The sequence below is a fragment of the Artibeus jamaicensis genome, unplaced genomic scaffold (genome assembly GCF_021234435.1).
Source record: "Artibeus jamaicensis isolate MK-2021 breed Jamaican fruit bat unplaced genomic scaffold, CSHL_Jam_final contig_240, whole genome shotgun sequence".
Lineage (NCBI taxonomy): Eukaryota > Metazoa > Chordata > Mammalia > Chiroptera > Phyllostomidae > Artibeus > Artibeus jamaicensis.
In genome coordinates, this window is record NW_026521506.1 from 3,907,543 (window position 1) to 3,929,701 (window position 22,159).

Consider the following 22,159-nt stretch of genomic DNA (forward strand, 5'->3'; position numbering starts at 1 on the left):
TTTCAGTAAATTATCTTTTTAATTTTGTCTATTTTTAGAGAGAAGGGAGAGAGAGAAAGAAAGAAAAAAACAAAGAAGAGAGAGAGAGAGAGAGAAAGAGAGAGAGAAAGAGAGAGAGAGAGAGAGAGAGAGAGAGAGAGAGAGAGAGAGAGAGAGAGAGAGAAAGAAAGAAAGAAAGAAAGAAAGAAAGAAAGAAAGAAAGAAAGAAAGAAAGCAAGCAAGCAAGCCCGACGTATGATAGAAACATCAATGGGTTGCCTCTTGCATACCCCCGACTGGGGACCTGGCCTACAACCCAGGCATATGCCCCGACCAGGAATGGAACTGGCGACCATCTGGTTTGCCTGAGGATTCCCAAACCACTGAACTACACCAGTCAGGGCGAGTTTCAGTAAATTATTCAAAAATTTTCTCAAACAACTTTCTGATGTGAAGCATAGAGGAAATAAAACAATTAGCTCTAAATGCCAAGCATTAAAAATTTTCAACCAGGATTGGCAAGATTACAAGGTTGATCTCAGGATCACTGCTTTAGCTGATTACACACTGTTATTGTATTTTAAAAGCCAACTAGCTCATAATTGAAATGTGCTATAGAAAGAGGCACCAATTTCTGTCATATAATAAAAATTGTCCTTTAACAGTTCTAGGGTCTCTCCAAACTGATGTCCTACCACTGCTTTGCTTCAGTTCACTTTCTACTGCCATCACTGAGAATCAAAAGAGAAAGGAATTTATCATCAAATATATCTACACTTTCCTGGCCCTTCTCTACTTACCCTTCCTGGACAATGCCATTTCCCAGTATCATGGCCACTATAGCTAAGCACACAGTCAACTCAAGTGTATTAAAGAAATTTCATGAGTAATATAGGCAATGTAAATTGCAGTACAATTTCAATCTCTCAATAAGACTTTTAATCCATGGGTATCTCATCTATGCCCCCTTCCAAGAACTCCTAGTTGTCTCCTCATTACCTAGCCTTGTGGTCCCTACTCAGCCTAGAACTTCTAGGATACTGATTGTGAGCAGTCAGGACAAAACTGGGCCCATTCTTTTAACCATCTACCATCCAAGACCCATAAATCCCTAAGATCTACTCCCAAGGTTCCTAAGATCAGAGCACCTGGGTAGCAGGTTTATCCTGTTCAAGTCAAACATGCTCTCCTCTTAGCCAACAGACCTGACTAAGATACCACTGTTTGGGTTCTGACCATGTTAGGAAATACTTAATAGGCCCTCAGTAAATTTCTTAGCTGAGCTATCGCTTTAATATTCCCTATGATTTTACTAAAAAGCCCTCAGCTATTTCTAACTCTAGGTCCCAGAATCACCAATCACCTACCTGAGCTCAGCACATCAAGTCACATCAGACTCCTCCCCTTTCAGGTTAATAGAAATCTCAGACCCACTTGGCCTTACATGATTGCAAGGGTTTTTTCTAAAGAAAATGGATATATTAACCAGGGAAGTAGAGCACTCATTTGTCATATAACTATTAAAATATCAGAAAACAACATGATGTAGTTAAAAGATCATGGGTTTTAGAACCAAAAAGATCCAGGTTCAAACCCTGCCTCACTGGCAATGTGGCCTCTAAAAAAAATCACTTCTCTGAGCTTCAATTTTCGGATCTCTACAATTACCTTACACAAGTTGCTATGGGAATTAAAATGATATTAAGTGTTTAACACAATGCCTAGAACACAGAAGATGCTCCAAAATGACATCTACATTATTTTTACTATTTTCATATCATCATCATTAGAGATAGCTCACATTCTTACTCGTATTCCCCCACCTTGATCTGGAGTCACCCTTGGATCATCTTTTCTGCCAAGGGTCAGGGTATGTGAGTAAGGAAGGGTTCAGGTGAGGGAAATTCTCTTTCCAATCGTGCCATCCTACCTAAATCTTGGATGTAAAAACTGGCTGGATAGGATAAAAGAAATTTCCCAGGAATAACCAAAATCATCTTCATGAATTCATGTTACATAAATCATTAACTCATGATTTATGTAACAATAAATCATATTACTAAATGCCTATGAAGGCAAATATATCCTAATAAGTCAATAAAGAAATTACTACCCCTGGCTGGTGTGGATTTTGCACCAGCCTGCAAACCAAAGGGTCGCCAGTTCGATTCCCAGTCAGGGCACATTCCTGGGTTGCAGGCCAGGTTCCCAGTAGGGGGTATGTGAGAGGCAACCACACATTGATGTTTTCTCCCTCTCCCTGTCTTTCCCTTCCCTCTAAAAATAAATAAACAAAAAGTCTTCAAAAATATTTTTTAAAACACTTTTTAAAAAGAATTTGTTAGAACTTACTAATAAGCTGATGATTGATGAATACCCAAAGACATAAAATACACTCCTGACACTATCAAGAAATAACAGCTTCCACAAAGTGTTATCTACAAATCATTTTCACTCTTACAAACTTATAGTAAAACCAATTTTAAAACTGAAACTTGTTTCATGCTATATATATTTGTAACATAATTTAGTATCTATAGTTCATGCTTTAAAAAAAAATAAGCTTAAAGGTATTTTGTTGTTGTTGTCTGTATAAACCAGGACAGTTTTAAGGTTGAAAGAAGGCATTACTTGCCCTGACTGGTGTAGCTCAGTGGGCTGGGCATTGTCCAGCAAACTGAAAGGTCACCAGTTTGATCCCCAGTCAGGGCACATACCTGGGTTGAGGGCCAGGTCCCCAGTTGGGGGCATGTAAGAAGCAACTGATTGATGTTTCTTTCACACTTAGATGTTTCTTTCCCTCTCTTCCTCCACATCGATGTTTCTTTCCATCTCTTTCTACCTCCCTTCCCCTCTATCTAAAAATAAATCAATAAAATCTTTTTTGAAAAGGCACTACTCATAATTATGTGAGGAAAAACAAAACAAGACTGGGACATATGGTCACCCCATCAATGGTCTGAACTTTCCATTTCTCACTCACAGTCCATACATTCTGGACTGGTTTCCAACATTACTGCAGTTAATGAAGTCTTATTCATCCTAGAGAATTAAGTCCCAGGCATTTAGATTTATTGAAGTCAAATTCCAGAGTCTCGGTAACACATTTAAGTAACCTATCTAATTCTAGAAATTAGGATTAATGAGATAAATTCATTCATTCCAATTTTACAAACTCTGAATTTAAGTCTTTTTTTTTTTTAAGTTCTCCCCACTGTTCCCATAGTGGAGGACATTTTCAAAAAGGCAACCTTAAGACAGCAACATGTTGAGACCATCTGGACAGTATATGGTATGCATGACTAAATCCCATTAGAACCTCTACATAAACTTGAAGATTCTGGGAAGCAGGTGTGGAGACCTACTTACTAGTCTTGCAGCCGCAAGAGACAAGCCTTGCAGGTTAGTTCCCCTGCTTATTAAACCTGCCACCTATTAATCTGGAGTGGCAGGACTCTTCAATCTCTTCTTGCCCTCTGTGTATGGGGCCAATTTGCCCACTGACATGAATGTGTCTAAACTGTATATACTCCTCTGGATTTGTCCCTTTCTTTCTTTTGTATGAATGGAATGAAACTTTTTTTACAATCTTCTATAAGTCGCTTTTTTGATCAACATTATTCTTTTAGCTTTATTCACGTGGATGCATGTAGCTGAAGGGCATTCATGTTCACTACTGTCTCATGTAGGTCACAGCCCCTCATTATAAACTTTTTTTGCCAGCTGAATTTCAAATTTCAGAGACATTAAGTCTTATTTTGTTTTTTATTGATTTCAGAGATAGAAAGGGGAAGGAGAGAAAGAGAGAGAAACATCAATTTGTTGTTCCACTTAATGCATTCATTGGTTGATCCTCGTATGACCGGGATCGAACCCTCAACCTTGCCATATCAGGACTACGCTCTACCCAACTGAGCTACCCGGAGAGGGCCTACAGAGGTTAAGTCTTACTCTAAAGTGAATACTATAATGTCTGGTAATGTTTGCTATTAGATCAAAGTTATAGAAAGCCTAAGACTGAGGAAGAAAACTGTGCTCAGTTATTTTAATTCAGATCTAAAATTAGAAAAATAAATGTGCAATATAAATTATCTTTTGAATCCATGCTTCCCATCGAAAGATGCTACCTTTTGTAAAAGACATGTTCCCCCCACCGCTTTTTTTAATCCTCACCCGAGAATATGTTTATTGATTTTAGAGAGACAAGGAAAAGGAAAGAGAGAGACAGAAACATGAGTGTAAGAGAAAAACATCGATTGGCTGCCCCCATATAATCCCTGACCAGGGATGAAGCCTACAACCTAGGCGCGTGTCCTAACTGGGGATCAAACCCACAACCCTTTTTGGTACATGAGACGACACTAACCAACTGACCCACCTGGCCAGGGGCAGGGCAAAAAATATTCCCACGCCTTTCTCTTCCCCCTCTTCTTTCCCTCAGGTGCATTACTTTGGCCTTTCCCTCCACTAAGCTCAAAGGCCTTTCTTTTGCTTATATAACTTGTTTCTTGAGCCTATACTGCCCAGCTGGCTCACTTCTGCTACCTCTGTAAATTTCTATTATAATTTGAAAAAAAGCAAGTCCTTTTTATCTTGCATGTATTCTTATTTACTCTGGATCAACAGAGAAGCTGCTATTTCCAAAGCTGCTTCCTCATCTTCAAAAGTAATTTTGATTATTTTGATTTTTCTTGTTCTTTCTAAAATTAAGAATCAAGAGTATAATAGCAAAGTAAATATCTCTTGAGTGTCCTAACTTTGAGATTCTGACATTCACTGAGTAAGATTAATCATACTAAAATTGGAATAATTCAAACTAACTTCAGAAAACTTGGCTTATTTATTTGAAATCCTTTAGTTGAATTTTATATAAAGATACATTTAAAAAACTCAAACTATTTGAATTATAAACTAAAACTATGTAAAATTAGTTTATAGAGTGATTATACTCACATTTGACTTACTATATTATATTCTCTATAAAATAAAAAAAACATAGTGTAGATCTGAATAAACTTTTGTACATTTGTAAAATTCTTAGGTTGAAAGGAAACAATGTAACACAGTACATTAACTTACCAAACAGCACTTGTTACAGGTGAAATAAAGGCTTAATACCTACCTAATATGCAGAACACATCAGCAAGAATAGAGGGCAGATCCTCGCGAAATTCCTAATTTTAAAAATATAATTATTCATAGTAAATACAATAACACACCAGCAAGTATAACTTCACATAATACTCTTCAGTAAAATTTAAAAACTAATGAAACCCCAACACCACACATTTACAAAGAATTCTTCGAGTTTCATAATATAGAGAAAATAAAAAATGGGAGACAACTGTTCAAAAACAATGTTTAAATGTCTACCATGAAATAACTTGATTAAAAAAACCCAGAAACCTAAACAAGCACCTCAGGAGATATTAAAGCACACAAATGAGTAATATTTTTCCAATGAAGTTTCATGTTAGAAACCACTGGAATTTAGAGGACCTCACACCTACCTAAAGACTGTTAAAATAGTAATTTTTCATAAAAAAATTTTAAATGCCGTGCTTGTGCCTGAGCCAACACTGATATATGCAAAAATTATAGTGGCAGCAGAAGAACAGAAATCTAAAAAACATAAAAACAATTACAAGCTATTGTTCTGTAACTCAAGATTCTCTGAAGATGAAAATAATTACCAAAAATCTATCTTTATTTTCCTTATGCATTGATGATGTTTGTAGCATCTGGAGAAACTGACTCAAAATGCTCTCCTCATTTCTGCATGAAAACTTCAGCACTTCCGATTCCCACGCCCAATTTTAGAGGCATTTTTCATTAGTAAGGATCACAGTTCAATTATTGCAATTACTTTGCTGGCACTATAGCAACCCTAAAATTAACCTATTTTCAGAGACTAAAGGAAAGAAATTTAATTCTAAAGAACAAATGGGCATCTGTAAGAGATATGCAAGATATGCTTCTGCGGCTGAGTTTACAGGACTCAGTGAGGCTATATGGGACTATGAGAAAGCCATGACAAAGACAATCCAGCTGCAAACGTATATATATATATATATATATCACTAAATACTCAAAGGAAAGGAGGTGAGAACCAAATACGTATTATTTTGGACTATTCATTTTCAATAAAGTATCAGAATCAGATTCTATAACCACGCTAAACCCTACATTGATGCCCAACTTACAGAATGAAATAACCTTAATTACAGAGCAGACTTTAGTCTCTAGTTTCTTAAAGGCTAAGAACTTTGGCTTTGTGTACTTGAATGGAAGTACTCAAGCCACTTGAAAATCAGAAATAGAGCAAGAGGAGTTTTCAAAGATGGAATATTAATTGTGTAAGAAATAAACTACTTAACATAGCTAATACTGCTATTATCAGATACCAGACAGTTTAGGCATAAAAGAGAAACTCATATTAAAGTCTTACTGTTCAAATACATCTCAATATGAGGGGGGAAATCACAACAACTAGACATAAAAGTTCTTTAAGACAATCCCCAGGAAAACATAAAAATCATACAAAAGGCAATTACCTACCCTAACAAAAACAGGCTACAGAAGCTTAAAGCAACACAGGGGAAATTTGTACTAAATTAAAAAGCTCCAGGTCCCACCTCAATCATGCTCATTATGAAAGGTGTTCTCAATTGGGCATATAATTTTATTTATACAAGTTTAAGATCCAGCCTAATAGAATAATATACCACTGTAAAAATTCAAACTCAACTACTGGTTTAAAATAAACACTATTAACACCCTTACAATTTCAGAGCTCTTCTTTCAATTCAAATACCAAATTACAATGAAAGTGTCTAGTCTCAATCTAATGTAAATTCTCTAATAAATAAAAGAGTGAAATAGGAAAGGTTAGAGGAAAAATCTAGTTAACATTTTCTAAAATAGCCAGCAAACACACAAAAATTCTCATCAAGTGAACATTAGAGCTATGCAACCTCAATCTAAAATAATGCTGAATTTAAAAGTATATTTAATTTCTAAACATAACCACAAACAAAAGAAAATGCCTTGATATGCTATATTAGGGGATAAATATTCTAGCCAAAGTATTTTTATAGTAACATTTTAAATTAACTATATCTTGATTTCATTACAATGTACACCTTTTTTTGCTCTCCCAGCTTACTCACAACCAGACAAAAAAATTAAAATATCTTTATTTGTCTAGCAACAATGACTTACCAATATTACCTTAAGTATTCCATTGTGAACGAAATGAAATGCAAGTTATATGCTTTAGGGATGTTTGTATAAAAAGGAAAAGAAATAGGTAACAATTATTAAATTAAAGAACATACATATACACACTTACACTAATGTCATTAAAAACATTAGATGCTTGTTCATGCTTTAGATTTCCTTTAATCACATGGTATGATAATTCGTAGAGAGCTTGCTGGAAATCTGTTGAACATAAAAGAAAGAGTGTAAGGACACAGTCTCTCAAACATGAAAAGCAGACCCTCTGAGTAAGATCTATATATTCCCTACTCAGTTTATCATAAACATCAATGATGATAATAATAAGCATACTTCTAATGTTTTACTTTAGCAATTTTTTTCCTTTTATTTTCACAAAAGGACAATACTAAAAGAGTAGGAAAAAATTAACCTTGGCTCCACTACTAAAATGTAATTACTGCTGGAGCATTACACCTTCCAATCTTTTTCTCTATGGCTATATATTTTACATAGTTGCATTCACAGTACTTATCATTTGGTATTCTGATATCCCCATACTTTTAAAAGCATTTTTTCATGCTACCAAAGCCTCGAAAATTATTTTCATTGACTGCACAGAACTCCAGCAAGCGGATATAAACTAAATTAACCATTCCTCTCACCAGCAGATTTCATAGATTTCCTAAATATATCCATTATAGTCAAGTCAATCTCAAGACTACATTGACAACAGGTAAACAACAGCAGTAAACATAAAATAAGGTTTTATCCATATCCTACTGTCAGAGAAATGTCTTCCCAACCTAAATCTCTTTTTTCCCTCTATTTCCATCAGAATTCAAACAAACAAAAAAAAAAACTGCATAGGTAAATATATACATAAAACAGCAGTTCTATGAGAACTGTCAGCCACAAGTAGTCTCATTCACTATTAATTAGCATAACCCCCTTTCCTAGAGAAGAATTATTTTGGCAGGGAGATTAATGGTCAGGTGATTGCCTCCTCCTTGCAGCCATCTCTTATTTCCATACACCAAAAACTTTATATCCTTACTCTCATTTAAAGTATGGAAACAAGTAGCTCTAAAAAGAATTAATGCAAAATAAACTCAATTTATAATCTCCTTTTGAAGGGAATCAAAAATCTTTCAAGACAAAACTGCAAATAAAAATCAAATATTTAAAACTCTGCTCTGGCTGGTGTGGCTCAGTGGACTGAGCACTGGCCTGCAAACCAAAAGGTCGCTGGTTCAATTTCCAGTCAAGGCACATGCCTGGGTTATGGGCCACCGCAGGGTGCGCAAGAGGCAACCACACACTGATGTTTCTCTTCCTCTCTTTCTCCCTCCCTTCCCCTCTGTCTAAAAATAAATAAATAAATAACTTTTTAAATTAAAAAATATCATCTCCCTTGGTTTCACTACTACTCACAAAATAAAAATAAAAATAAAAACTTTTATCAAGCCCTCTCTGAACAATGAAAATAGTATTTTGCAATGAAATAAATCTGTATATTAAGTTACTTACTAAAGAAATACATATAGCCAGATTATCCCAATTCCTTTTGAAGACTAATTTAAATATATTTAGTTCTTACTAAATATATATATTTTATTACATATTTTACCATCTCCACAAATATGGCTTCATTATGCTTATAATAAACTATGTAAAAGCTAAAATGCAAAGGAAAATTTCTATTTGTTAGTATGGTAGCAATATGAGGTTAATTTCATGTTTTCACTTTCTATTAATAAAATGCTTTTACAAGAAACAATATTCACTTAAAGTTTTCTAGATAACTAATTTTTTAAAGCTATCACTCTTGGAAGGACAAAACAACTGAGCATAAACTAAATTCCCATAATAATACGGGCTCATAGTGCTGAGGGAGTTCTAATCTTAATCACAGAAGATTAAAATAGAAAACAAATAGCTCAGGTCATTTTGCTGATACTAGATGACATAAAAACAATCACAATGTAATCCAAAAGTAGCAAAAACAGTCCCCAATTCACAAGTTATTTAAATGCCAATTTAAGTAGTTAGGAAATCCCATTGTATTTTATCTATAGAAGCAGTAAGTGGTGCCTTAAGACTACCAAGCTAACCCCACAAAAATCCTGTAAAATTTATACTAAAGTTGAAAAACTTTACATTTACAATGGGAGGAAAACGTATATAACCCTTATAATTATACACAAAAATAAAAAAAAAGATTTTATCTTAATGCTAACATTTCAGAAAAAGCAGTTTTAAGAATAGCCACAAGTAAAAGGGACTTCTAAAGATTCTTAGATGTTCATTGTAGGATCTGAACGTTGAAGACACCAGTTCTTGGTTAAATCGATTATCACTAGGACTACAGTCAGTACTCATGTTTATAGGCCATCATCACAATGTTCTTTTAATGGGGGGTGGGAATTACAGAAAGAACAAGGTGAAGTACTGTGTGCAAGGGAAACTGCCTGAAATGAAATCAATGCAAGGGGAGGGGCAAAAAGGGAAAGGGCAGAGGGAATGTTACAGGGTGCAGCCAAGATGGGGCCCCCCAAAAAAGGCTTTAGAATGGGGTCCAGAACTCAAGGTGTCCAGGAAACATTAAGATGTCCTCATTGCCCCCCCAGGTGTCAGCTGGGGGAAGGGACAAATGGAGCAGGGCGACTGAGAGCTGTTTTGCATAGCAACAGTTTTGCAGCTAACCTCTGGCACGGTCATTCGACATATCTATAACCTTTAACTGGTTTCATAGATATGTTAAATAGCTATGGCCATGCTTTGGACCAGGGAGAAGGGAGTGACATCTACCCATGGTGTAACTGGCCCCCTAAGTTACAGTGCCTGAGTGGGAGCTTGGAGAAGATTGGCTCTAGGACATGGGGCCATACCTGCCCAGACTCACGATGGCAGCCCAGTAAACTTGTAATGATACAGAAATACTGTATTATTTCTATATTATTACAAGTTATAATGGCAGTTATAACTGTTACAAGAAATACTGGCAGGTATAACTGATCGTGGGACGAGTCGGAAATGGGGCTGCAAAGGAGGACTGGTGCGGGGATTTTAACGCAGACATGGCAGCCATTGGAAGGAGAGCTTTGCGGTTTTGGGCAGAGTGAGGACCCCCTCTTGCCCAGGTGTCGGGGAGAGCCACTCAGTTTGGGCAGAGTGAGAACCTCCGCAGCCATGTGAGAAAGAGTACTACTCAGCTTCGCCAGAGTGGTGACCCTACCCTCTTAAAAGCCATGTGAAGGAAAGAACCATGCAGTTTTGGCCAGAGTGCAGACCCCTGCAGCTCTGGTAGAAGAGGCCCACGCGGCTTTGAGGTGCTCCCTTCGGCTGTGTGGCCTGGGAAGCAGGAGAGACTTTGCCTGGAAAAAGGGTGAAAGAACTCTTTGCCAGTAGACCATGAAAAGGTGCCACATGGCTCTGGAGTAATTAGAGATCCTGCCTGGATGGCGACACAGCTGATGGTGCCAGCAGCCTGAAACACGGATATGTGCTTCTTTTCCTGAGATACGGTACCCCAAATTAGGGCAGGGGGAAGGAAGTGCTATGTGCGTCTGTGGCTATCCTAAAGGACTTTGATATATTAACAGGGACATACGGTCACTACTTTAAGTCTGTGTATAGCTGTAAATAAACCTTTTCTTTCCTTTTCACAAATCTCTGGCAGTGAGAGATGTCTTTCCAATTGGCAGCAGACAGACGAGCCCAGTAGGTATTAGTATACTGTCCTTGGGAGGGGCCTTTTCTGTAACAGTTTTTGGCATCCCCGGGTGGGCCAAATATTGCCCCCCCCTTACACCTCTGTTCTGTAACAGGAACACTACCTAAAACTAGATCCCCTTAAATAGAACAAAGGAAATTCCGAAGAAATGACATTTAGTTTCCTGCATAGATTACCAAATGGAGCACTCAAACCAAAGCTTGATTGTTGGAGATAGCAGACAAAGAGTGTATGTGTTGAGGAAGTAGGCAACAGTGAGTAAAAGAGACCACCAACAAATTCAGACAATGAGGCTGCATCCATAATTATTTTTGGTTCCATACATGAATCAGAACAGCCATGTAAATTAACAATATGACAGTTATTAATGACCCACACAACCCCCATTTAAAACTAAACGAGGAATAAGCCTGTTATGCTATCTATAGTTTTTCTAAGAATTCTTTCTCTTACCTACTTACATTTCAATAGCAAACAATATCAAAGTTAACCGAGAAGTTAAAAACTTGTTTTAAACATGGGGTAGAAAAGAAATTGAGCACCCAAGTGCTTTTAGAAAGGAGTCCTTTTTTTTTTTTACTTTTTTATACTTCTGGCAGTTAACTTATTCAAAAAAGAAGGGGGAGGGTGGGGGGAAAAGGCAGAAAACTATACTTAAACAACAATTTTTTAAATGTTAAAAAAAGAAGGCACTGTATCAACCTCAGAAATCTTTATGAAAAAATTTTAAATCTTTATGAATAGTCATACAATTTTATAAGCAGGATGAATTAGAAAATAACTTTGGGGACTCAGGCTAGAAATGTTAAGTCTTAAAACAGATCTTACCAAAATGAAATTAAAAAATGGTTCATTCATTTGTAAAACAGTACTTTCCACTCAAAAAGCCAAATTTCCTTTAAAAAGTATGTAATCTTATATTAAGAAATATGTAATTGATAAAACAAAGCGAACTTATCTACAGAAAATCATTCTGTTCTTAATCTTTTATTCATGAAGGCATAATTTAAGTAAATGCAGTGAATTTTATCTAATAATTTCAGAGTTAAAATAAAATACTCATTATAAATAATTTTTCCCAGATTGAAAAAAAAGAACATGATGGGTTCAACCTCAATGAAAGCTATGTAAGAAAATACTGGGTATTTACTAGACATAATTGCTTTTGGTTTGAACCCTCCTTTCTAAATCCATGTCTAATTTTAAGTCAATGAATATTATATATAGCAACATCCTTAAAAATTAAAATAACTAGAAAATTTTAATCTGTTTAATTCCATAACATTTTACTCAATAAACCATATTTGTGATATGCAGTAAACAACTCCTTTGCTTTTAAGGTTTTCCATGACAACTGCCATTAACAAGATCCCCAGACACCACCTAAACATAACCAGCTTTAGTAAAAACACTGAACCTCAGTTACTGGAAATTTCCTCATGTAAATAAGATCACAATCATTTTTCTTTCCATTCTAGTTTTTTTGCCTTCTGTTTACAACTGACTGATAACTAGTCTATGTAATTTTTCATACAGCTAGTAACTGCTGAAATTTGGTTAAATATACCCTGCTATAATTACAAAAGTCAAGCAATAACATGACTACTATGCAGGTCAAAAACATCCTTATATGAAAAAAATCCTTATACAAGACATACAGTCTTACCATAACTACAGTTTTAATCTTAACTATAATATATTCATATAAAAGTTTTAAATAATGTGAACTATCCTATACCTTTTGTTTTCATTCATAACAATTTGATGAAAAAGTTGATATTTATTAATATTGACCAAGCCAAAAATAATAGCTATGATACTTTTGAAACTCTTACCTCGGTAAGTCGAACTATCATGGCTTTTATTTTCACTGAGGATCCGGCATAAATGCAAACTAGAATAAAACAGAAATAGTCTGCATTAATTTCAAACCTTAAAGATCATCCTTATCAAGCAAATTGTATCAACTAAAAATATTTGAAAATGTATCAGATGATTAAATCCACCAGTTTATAATAAAACAAATCTAAAACACCCAATTGGTCAGAACTGGAGGATACTAGTAAATCAATTCATTATTCTGAAAACTAGTAAAATGTAATAAAAAAATAAGCACTTATTCTGCCTTCATATATGAACCAACAGTTGATAAGAAATCTGTACTTAAGTATTTCAACTAATAAATAATGAAGAAATGACAGAATTACAACATTACCATTTTAAGATTCCTAATAAAGTAAAAGACCTAGGCATCTTCAATGGCTGTTCGCATCACACCAGATGTCTCTTTCAAGAGATACCAGAGACAATCAGACTTTATGTGCTTCCTGATCCTGATAAAAGAATATAAAAGAATATACCACCCACCTATGAAGCTGTCTTAAAAAAATAAAAAGCTCTGACCTAAATTCAGACTGTCGGAAACTCCATAGAACAATGACCTAATCTCTTCAACAAATATATTGCTAGGAAAAATAAAAAATGGTGGGGAATCCTCAGAATAGGAAAAAGGGCTTAAGAGGTGTATCAATCACAATGTATGGATCCTTACTTGAATCCTGTTTCAAACAAGTATTTTAAAAATTAACATTTAAGAGTCTACTGGAATACTTTATAAAGACTATTTTTCAAAGATAGATGCTGAAATATTTACATATCATATGATATTTACTTCAACAGAATAGGGAAATTGGTGGGGTTATAGAAGAAACAAGATTGGCCAGCAGTTGACAACTACTGAAGCTGGTTCATGATATGTTATTAAGGGGTTATCATATTATTCTACTTTTTCATCTGTTTGAGACTGTTTCCAATATAAAGTTTAAAAACAAAAAAAAAAGGAAGAAAATATACTTATATTTTGAATATTTCTTCAGCAAAGAAGAATGGGTATATAAGCTACAATGAAAACAGGTATGCTCAACTGAATTCCAGAAAGAGAAAGAAAAGGGCAAAAGAAATATTTGAAGAAATAATAGCCAATAATCTAGTTTTCCAAAACTGAAGCAAAATCCACATCTGGGTACATTATAATAAAGCTAAAAAAAACAAACATAAAACCACTTAAGCAACTAAGAAAAAAGACATTATCATCTTCATGACTTGTCAATAAGAACATGACTTCTCAAAAAGAACACTGAGTGCCAGAGAAAGGCAAAAAATACTTTCAAGGTTCTAAAACAAAGTATCTACTAACCTGTAAGTCTATCTATATCCAAAAAACAGAGTTCCAAGAAAAGGCAAAATAAGGACTGAACTTCAAACAATAACTGATTTCAATACACTAAAAGAAAAGCTTAAGGATAATCTTTAGTCAGGATAAAAATTATTCTGGATTTAACCTTAGAGCTGCCGCAAGAAATGACAAGGAGCACACTTGCTCGCTTCTCTCTCTTTACCCCCCTCCCTACCTAAGTTCCAAAGGCCCTTCTTTTGCCTCTGCAACTTGTTTCCTGAGCCCATGCAGACCAGCTGGCTCACTTTTTCTACCTCTGTGACTTAAAAAATAAACCTCCACTTGTATTTGAGACACAAAAACCGAAATCAAAAACAAAAAAGAAATGATGAGGAAAAAGGTGATTAAGTATATGGGTAATTCTAAATGAATACTAACTGAATAATAATAACAGTAATAGTGTCTTATGATATTTTAATGTCTATTAAATATATTGAAAATATTAAAATATACCAAAATTTGTGTGGGATTATCCCAAATACATAAAGTAGTTCAAATTAATTCACCACATCAAGGTGACTTTTTAAAATCACATCTATTGTTCAACAGATGCATAAAAGACATTTGACAATGTTCAACATCCATTACTATTTTTTAAAAGACCAGCCATGTGCCCTGGCTGGTATGGCTCAGTGGACTGAACCTCAGCCTGTGAACCAGAAAGGTCACTGGTTCAATTACCAGTCAGAGCACATGCCTGGACTGTGGGCCAGGTTTCCAGCTGGGGGCGTGCAAAAGGCAACAAACTGACTGACTCTTCTCTGCTTCTCTTTCTCCCTCCCTTCCCCTCTCTCTAAAAATAAATAAAACCTTTTTAAAAAAACTCTTAGAAAATAGGAATAGAAAGGAACTGTTATAATTTGATAAAGTAGCAGCAGTTCAAGAGTTCAGAAACTCTTGATCCTCAAGACACTGTCTAGAGTTCTACAAGGTCAGAACTATGCTTGTGATAACCCTAAGATTTCATTTTCCTTTTTTTGCTATACTAACATTTGCATGTTCAAAAGCAAAGGAAGATAAGACTGCTGGCACTTTAGCATGTATAAAGGCAGAAACACCAAACTGCCTCATTGATTCTTCATGATCAAGAAATCAAAAGAAAGAATAGAGTCAGTCTCATGTAAGATGTCACTGAACTGTTTTACTATATTTTTCATGACCCTTCACAAACAAAAGCCAATTTCACTTAAGAATGTGCTCGATGGGAGTAACATCAGCAAGACAGGAGAATAGGAAACCCTAGGCCTTCCTTCCTCCCAGGGAGACAACAATTCAACAAAGTACATACCAATTCCCTTTATGAGAAATTCAGAAACAAACTAAGAGGCTTCTACATCCCAGGTGAGCAGTAAACCAGCTTCATAAAAGCAGGTAGGAAAATTTGCCCATTCACCATAGTCCCTCCTCCTGGCACAGAACCACACAACTGGAAGGGAACTCCTAGCTCCCAAATTCTCCATGGGGAGGAAAAGAGAATACTGAACAGTACACCTAACATTCTGACTGGTGGAGGAGGCTGCCTGAGAGACTAGTTTCTTCCTGGATACAGGTCCTGATGTAATCTGGGTGCCTAGATAACTTGCTGAAAACAAAGCAAAAACTGAGTAGCAAGCTGTGGATCCAGAGAACCCAGCAAACAAAGACTAATACAACTCAGCAACCTCTCCCTCAGGGGAGAAAGAGAGAACTGGAGCATGTGTCCAACAGTCCAGATCTTGCGGGGACTGTCTCAGAGACTGGTTTCAATCTATCCTGACTTACAGTACTGATGGTACCTGGCACACTCTAGCTGCCTGGGGGGCCACTAATAACAACAAAGTGCTGAGTGGTGTGTTGCTGCTTCATAAGACCCATGGTACAACATCTGGACACCAGAGGATAAAAAAAAGTACACAGTTCTTAAACTGGAAAATCCCTCTAATTTGGAATCAATACTCTTTAAGACTGGAGGGTATATATAGAAAAAAATCTACAGAATTGACATATGAATATACATATAAATCCCCCAGAGTCTACAACCAGGCTGATTGGCAAAGGCCTCTCCCTACACTAAGCCAGTCCATAAAGACTAGGGACTTCCAGCCAAGATGGAGGCGTAGGTAGACACACTGTGCCTCCTTAACAACCAAAATAAGGACAACAACTCAGAAACAAAGTAACCAAAACTGAAAAAAAAAACTGAACTGTATGGAAGTCCGACAACCAAGGAGTTAAGACAGACACATTCATCCAGACCGGTAGGAAGGGCAGAGTCAGTCAGGCGGACAGGCAGAGAGGGATCATGACACAAAAAGCAGTGGCACTGGGTGCGCGAGGCACCCCTGGTGCGCTAGATGGTGGCGGGTGGCTGGCAGATTCTAGGTGTGGGGTGGCAACAGGCAGACCCAGAGAGGCAGCAATTGAGAAGTGGAGCACTCAGCGCAAGGTGGCTGGCTGACTAGGCAGTGGTCCCACATTCACACACAGTTAACTGGGGAGCAAGACGGATAGCACAACCCAGGGTCCTAGAGCCAGGAAATAAAGCCTTAAATCATCGATTGAAAACACTTGTGGGGGTTAAGGCGCAGGGAGAGACTCCCACCCTCAAAGGAAAATTCGTTAGAGAAACCCACAGGGTCCTAGAAGGCACACAAGCCCACACACCCAGGAACCATCACCAGAAAGGCCCAGTTTGATTGAGGGAAGCAGCAGAAGGGACTGAGGTACAACAGAGAGATGAGCAAAATGCCATTTTTCCCCTCTCAGACACCGCCCCCACGTACAGCCTCACAACCCAGCAACCTGGGTTGCCCTACCCTGGTGAACACCTAAGGCTCCGCCCTTCATATGTAATAGGTAGGAGCAGACCAAAACATTATGGCTCAAGGAGAAAAACAGCCCAAAGCTCCAGAGCCAATATTTCTAAGCAACCAAGAGATAGCCAACCTATCAGATGCACAGTTCAAAACACTGGTGATCAGGATGCTCATAGAACTGGTTGATTTTAGTCACAAATTAGATGAACAAATGAAGGCTAAACTAAGTGAAATGAAGGAAAGTGCACAGGGAACCAATACTGATGGGAAGGACACTGGGACTCAAATCAATGGAGTGGACCAGAAGGAAGAAAGAAACATTCAACCAGAACAGAATGAAGAAACAAGAATGCAAAAAATGAGGAGAGGCTTGGGAACCTCCAGGACATCTTTAAATGTTCCCGCATCCAAATTATAGGGGTACCAGAAGGGGAAGAGGAACAGCCACGAGTGGAAAACTTATTTGAACAAATACTAAAGGAGAACTTCCCCAATCTGGCAAAGGAAATAGACTTCCAGGAAGCTCAGAGAGTCCCAAAGAAGTTGGACCCAAGGAGGTACACACCAAGGCACATCATAATTACATTAGCCAAGATTAAAATGAAGGAGAGAATCCTAGAAGCAGCAAGAGATAAGGAGACAGTCACCTACAAAGGAGTTTCCATCAGACTGTCAGCTGATTTCTCAAAAGAGACCTTACAGGCAAGAAGGGGCTGGAAAAAAGTATTCCAAATCATGAAAGACAAGGACCTACATCCAAGACTCTTCTATCCAGCAAAGCTTTCATTTAGCATGGAAGGACAGATAATGTGTTTCTCAGATAAGGTCAAGTTCAAGGAGTTCATCATCACCAAGCCCTTATTTTATGAAATGTTAAAGGGACTTATCTAAGAAGATAAAAAACATGTATACTAAAATGACAGCAAACTCACAAATTACTACCAACCACACCTAAAATAAAAACAAAGGAAACAACTAGAATAGGAACAGAACCACAGAAATGGAGATCACATGGAGGGTTAGCAACAGGGGAATGGGGCGGGGGGAAGGCACAGAGAATAAGTAGCATAGATGGCAGGCAGAAAATAGCCAGGGGGAGGGCAAGAATAGTATAGGAAATGTAAAAGCTAAAGACTTTAAGACACATGGACATAAACTAAAGGGGGGGAATGGTGGGGGAGGGGTGTACAGAGTGGAGGGGAATGAAGGGGGGAAATGGGACAACTGTAATAGCATAATCAATAAAATATATTTTTAAAAAGACTGGGAGTAAAGTAATTTATGAAACAAAAAACTTAAAAAAAAAAAAAGAGTGAGAGAGGGCCTGGCTGAGGAGCTCAGCTGGTTACAGTATGGACCTGATACACCAAGGCCGCATGTTGGATCATCAGTCAGGGTACATACAATAATCAACTAATCAATGGATAAATAAATGAAACAACAAATTAATGTTTCCCTTCTTCTTCTTCCTCCTCCTCTTCTTCTCCTCTCTATCAATCAATACATACATAAATAACTTTTTAAAAGACTGGGATAAATTTCAAATGCAAGGATACCAACACAAAATTACATGGAACATAAAGAAACAGGGAAAACGACCCAAAAAATGAAGAAAAAAAGCCCTGAAAACTGACCCTAAAGAATTAGAGATGCATGGATTATCTGACAAAGAATTTAACCATCATAAATATAGTCAATTAGCTCAGGAAATTGATGCATAAATAAATGAGAATTTCAACAAAAGGATATAAAGTACTTTTTAAAAGAACCACTTTTGGTCAAAATGGCAGCCTAGGCAAACATGGCTGGCCTCTTCACAAAACCACATCAAAATTACAACTAAATTAAAGAACAACCATCACTCATGTCAGAAATTGTGTTAAATGAAGTATGACAACTTAGGAATTAAAGAAACCGTATCCATCCAGACTGGTAGGAAGGGCACAGACACAGAATGAACTGCTCCCACACCCACGTGCAGTGGATAAAAATTCAGGAGGGATATCTCCAGAGCAAGGAATCCCAATCACACAACAGGTCCCCCCGGCTCAGGGTTCCAGTACCAAGAAGATTAAGTCCCCACAACTTCTGATGCAAAAACCAGCAGGGATTGAGTTGGTAGAAGAAACTGGTGAAGTCCCAAGCAGTTCCTCTTAAAGAACCTACACAGACTCACCTACTCAGACTCACTCCCTCTGGGCTCCAGCACCAGGGTAGCAGCTTGAAAGACACCACTGGCATACAGGGAGAAACTGAAGCGCCTGGCATCAAGGCGAGTAGAGGCCATTGTCCTTTTTCCAAACCCTCCCCACACAGAGCTACAGAGCCAGCAAGCTGGTGCCAAATCTGAGACTTCATCAACCTGGCTAACACTGTTTGACACACCTTGGACAGCCCGAGAGATTCCGTCCCACCCAACTTATGGACCCACCCAAGCTGCTTTTCCACATGAACGGCTTGTCTTGGCTCATACTTCACAACTTCCTAAATACTCCCAAACAAGCTACAGCTGGCCTTAGTGAGCCCCATGCCCAGAATGAGCAGTAGCCAGCCTTGCTTCACAGCTTAGTTTCACCTGGGAATCTCTGAACCCAGCAGAGGTAGCAGCCATCTCAGATAGCATTATAGCTCAGGCAGAGTGACCCCACGCAAAACACAGGTGGGGGTTGACCTTGGCCTGCACTACTGGGAAACCCCAGGGCCAGCGGCCCCCAGTGGACATATACAGACCACATTGGAGCACCACCACCCTGTTCCTGCACAGCTGATCCTCCATGGAGGGTGGAGGTGATAGGGGAGGCTGTGCCACTGGACCTTACAGGACACATATTACATTAAGCCACACCACCAACACACAGAACCAAAGTAGCTCTACCTAACACACAGAAACAAAGGGAGGCTGCCAAAATGAGGAGACAAAGAAACACGGTCCAAATTAAAGAACAGATCAAAACTCCAGAAAAAAAAAACATAAAATGGAGATAAACAATCTACAAGATGTGAGTTCAAAACTGGTTATAAGGATGCTCAAGGAACTTAGTGAGGACCTCAGCAGCATAAAAAAAGATCCACTCAGAAACGAAGGATACACTAATTAAAATAAGGAACAATTTACAAGGAAACAACTACAGAGTGAATGAAGCCAAGAATGAAATCATGATTTGGAATATAAAGAAAAAAGCAACCAACTAGAACAAGAAGAAAAAAGAATCCAAAAGAAAACCAGGAGAGTATAAGCAGCCTGTGAGACAACTTCAAGAGGTCTAACATTCCCATCATATGGGTGCCAGAAAGAGACAAGAAACTGGAAATCTATTTGAAAACTAATGAAAGAAAACTTCCCTTATTTGGTGAAGGAAATAGACATTCAAGTCCAGGAAGCTTGGGGTCACAAACAAGATGGTCCGTGCCAAGACACATCATAATTAAAATGACAAAGGTTAAAGATAAAGAGATAATTTTTGAAAGCAGCAAGAGAAAAAAAGTTAATTACCTACAGGGGAGTTCCCATAATACTGTCAGCTGATTTCTCAAAAGAAACTTTAAGGGCTAAATGGGATTGGCAAAAAATATTCAAAGTTGTGAAAAGCAGGAACCTATAGCCAAGATTACTCTACCCAGCAAAGCTATCATTTAGAATCAAATAGCAGATAAAGAGCTTCCCAGACAAGAAAAAAAACTAAAGGAGTTCATCATCACCAAACCATTATTATATGAAATGTTAAAGGGATTTACTTAATGAAAACTATGAATAAAGTGGCAAAAATACGTATCTATCAATGATTCAATCTAAAAAGCAAAATAAGCAAGCAAAAAAAAAAAAGAAACAGAATCATGGATACATAGAGAGTTCTGATGGTTGCCAGATGTGAGCAGAGTGTGGGGGAATGCATAAAGAGATGAGGGGATTAAGAAGTACAAATAGGGAGTTAAAGAATAGCCATGGGGATGTAAAGCACAGCATAGGGGACAAAATAGCCAAAGAACATATATGTTATGGCCTATAGACATAGACAATGGTTTGGGATTGCCTGTGGGAGTTAAGGGGATGGGTGGAGGGGGACAAAGGGAAAAACTGAGACAACTGCAATAGCATAAACAATAAAATATAATTAAAAATTAGAATTTAAAAAACATTGTATGTGCCACCATGAACTTTCCTAGTTCCCAATTCATAGATTCCTGATAGTGCAGTGATATTAAAGAATGTGTTTTCTGACATTAACAATGCATTGTGTCAATATTTAGAAGAGCTACATCCTTTAGTGAAACCAATGTTTTCCAACTGACAAAGCACAATGTTGCAAAATAATGCATGGGAAAAAGATTCTAAGTATAAAAGAGAAACAAATGTATTTTAATTTAACAAATTTACAAATGATCACTGATATGGTTTGGGACTTGACATTGAAACAAATTATCCAGAAACTACCACCTGATGAACTTTGGTATCAAAGAATATATATAATTATCTGAAAAGGCTATTAAAATGTTCCTTTAGCCAACTACTTTCCTCTATGAGGCTGGATCTTTTCCATTACACATCACACAACAATATATTGCAACCCCTATTTCACAGCATACATAAAAATCAACTCTGGTTAGGCAAGACTTAAAAATGACAAGCAAGCCCTGGCCAGGTTGCTGAGTTGCCTAGAGCATTGCCCCATGCACCAAAAGGTTGTGGGTACAATCCCCAGCCAGGGCACAATTTAGGCTGCGGGTTCAATCTCTGGTCAGGGAGTGTATAGGAGGCAACCAATTGATATTTCTTTCTAACATTGATGTCTCTCTCCCCCCAACCACCACTCCCTAATGCCTCTCTCCCTCCCTTCCTCTCTCTATAAAATCAATAAACATATCCTCAGGTGACTATTTATTTCCCTTTTAAATACATTTTATTGATTATGCTATTACAGTTGTCCTATTTTCCCCCCTTTATTCTCCTCCACCCTGCAACCCCCTTCCCACTCTCACACCACCCCCTTAATTCATGTCTATGGGTAGTACATATTAGTTCTTTGGCTTCTCCACTTCATATACTATTCTTAACTTCCCCCTGTTTTCTACCTACCATTTATGCTTCTTATTCCCTATACCTTTTCCCTCATTCTCCACCTCCTCTTCCCTTCTGATTACCCTTCATGTGATCTCCATTTCTGTGATTCTGTTCCTGTTCTAGTTAGTCACTTAGTT

At 37.4% G+C, this 22,159-nt stretch overlaps 1 protein-coding gene across 8 annotated transcripts in view; it reads right to left on the bottom strand.

Annotated features, from left to right (window-relative positions):
* THOC2 (THO complex subunit 2) overlaps nt 1-22,159 on the bottom strand; it is a 128,241-nt gene that overhangs the window by 95,369 nt on the left and 10,713 nt on the right. For all 8 annotated transcript variants that reach the window (XR_005083761.2, XM_037154129.2, XM_053662328.1 and 5 more), the window contains exons 2-4: nt 12,769-12,827; nt 7,331-7,422; nt 5,102-5,153 (exon numbers count right to left, since the gene is read on the bottom strand). Coding sequence is in view for 7 of the 8 variants with exons in the window: in XM_037154129.2 (XP_037010024.2) it covers nt 5,102-5,153; nt 7,331-7,422; nt 12,769-12,827 (203 nt within the window). In the remaining variant the exon portion in view is untranslated. The remainder of the gene's footprint in view (nt 1-5,101; nt 5,154-7,330; nt 7,423-12,768; nt 12,828-22,159) is intronic.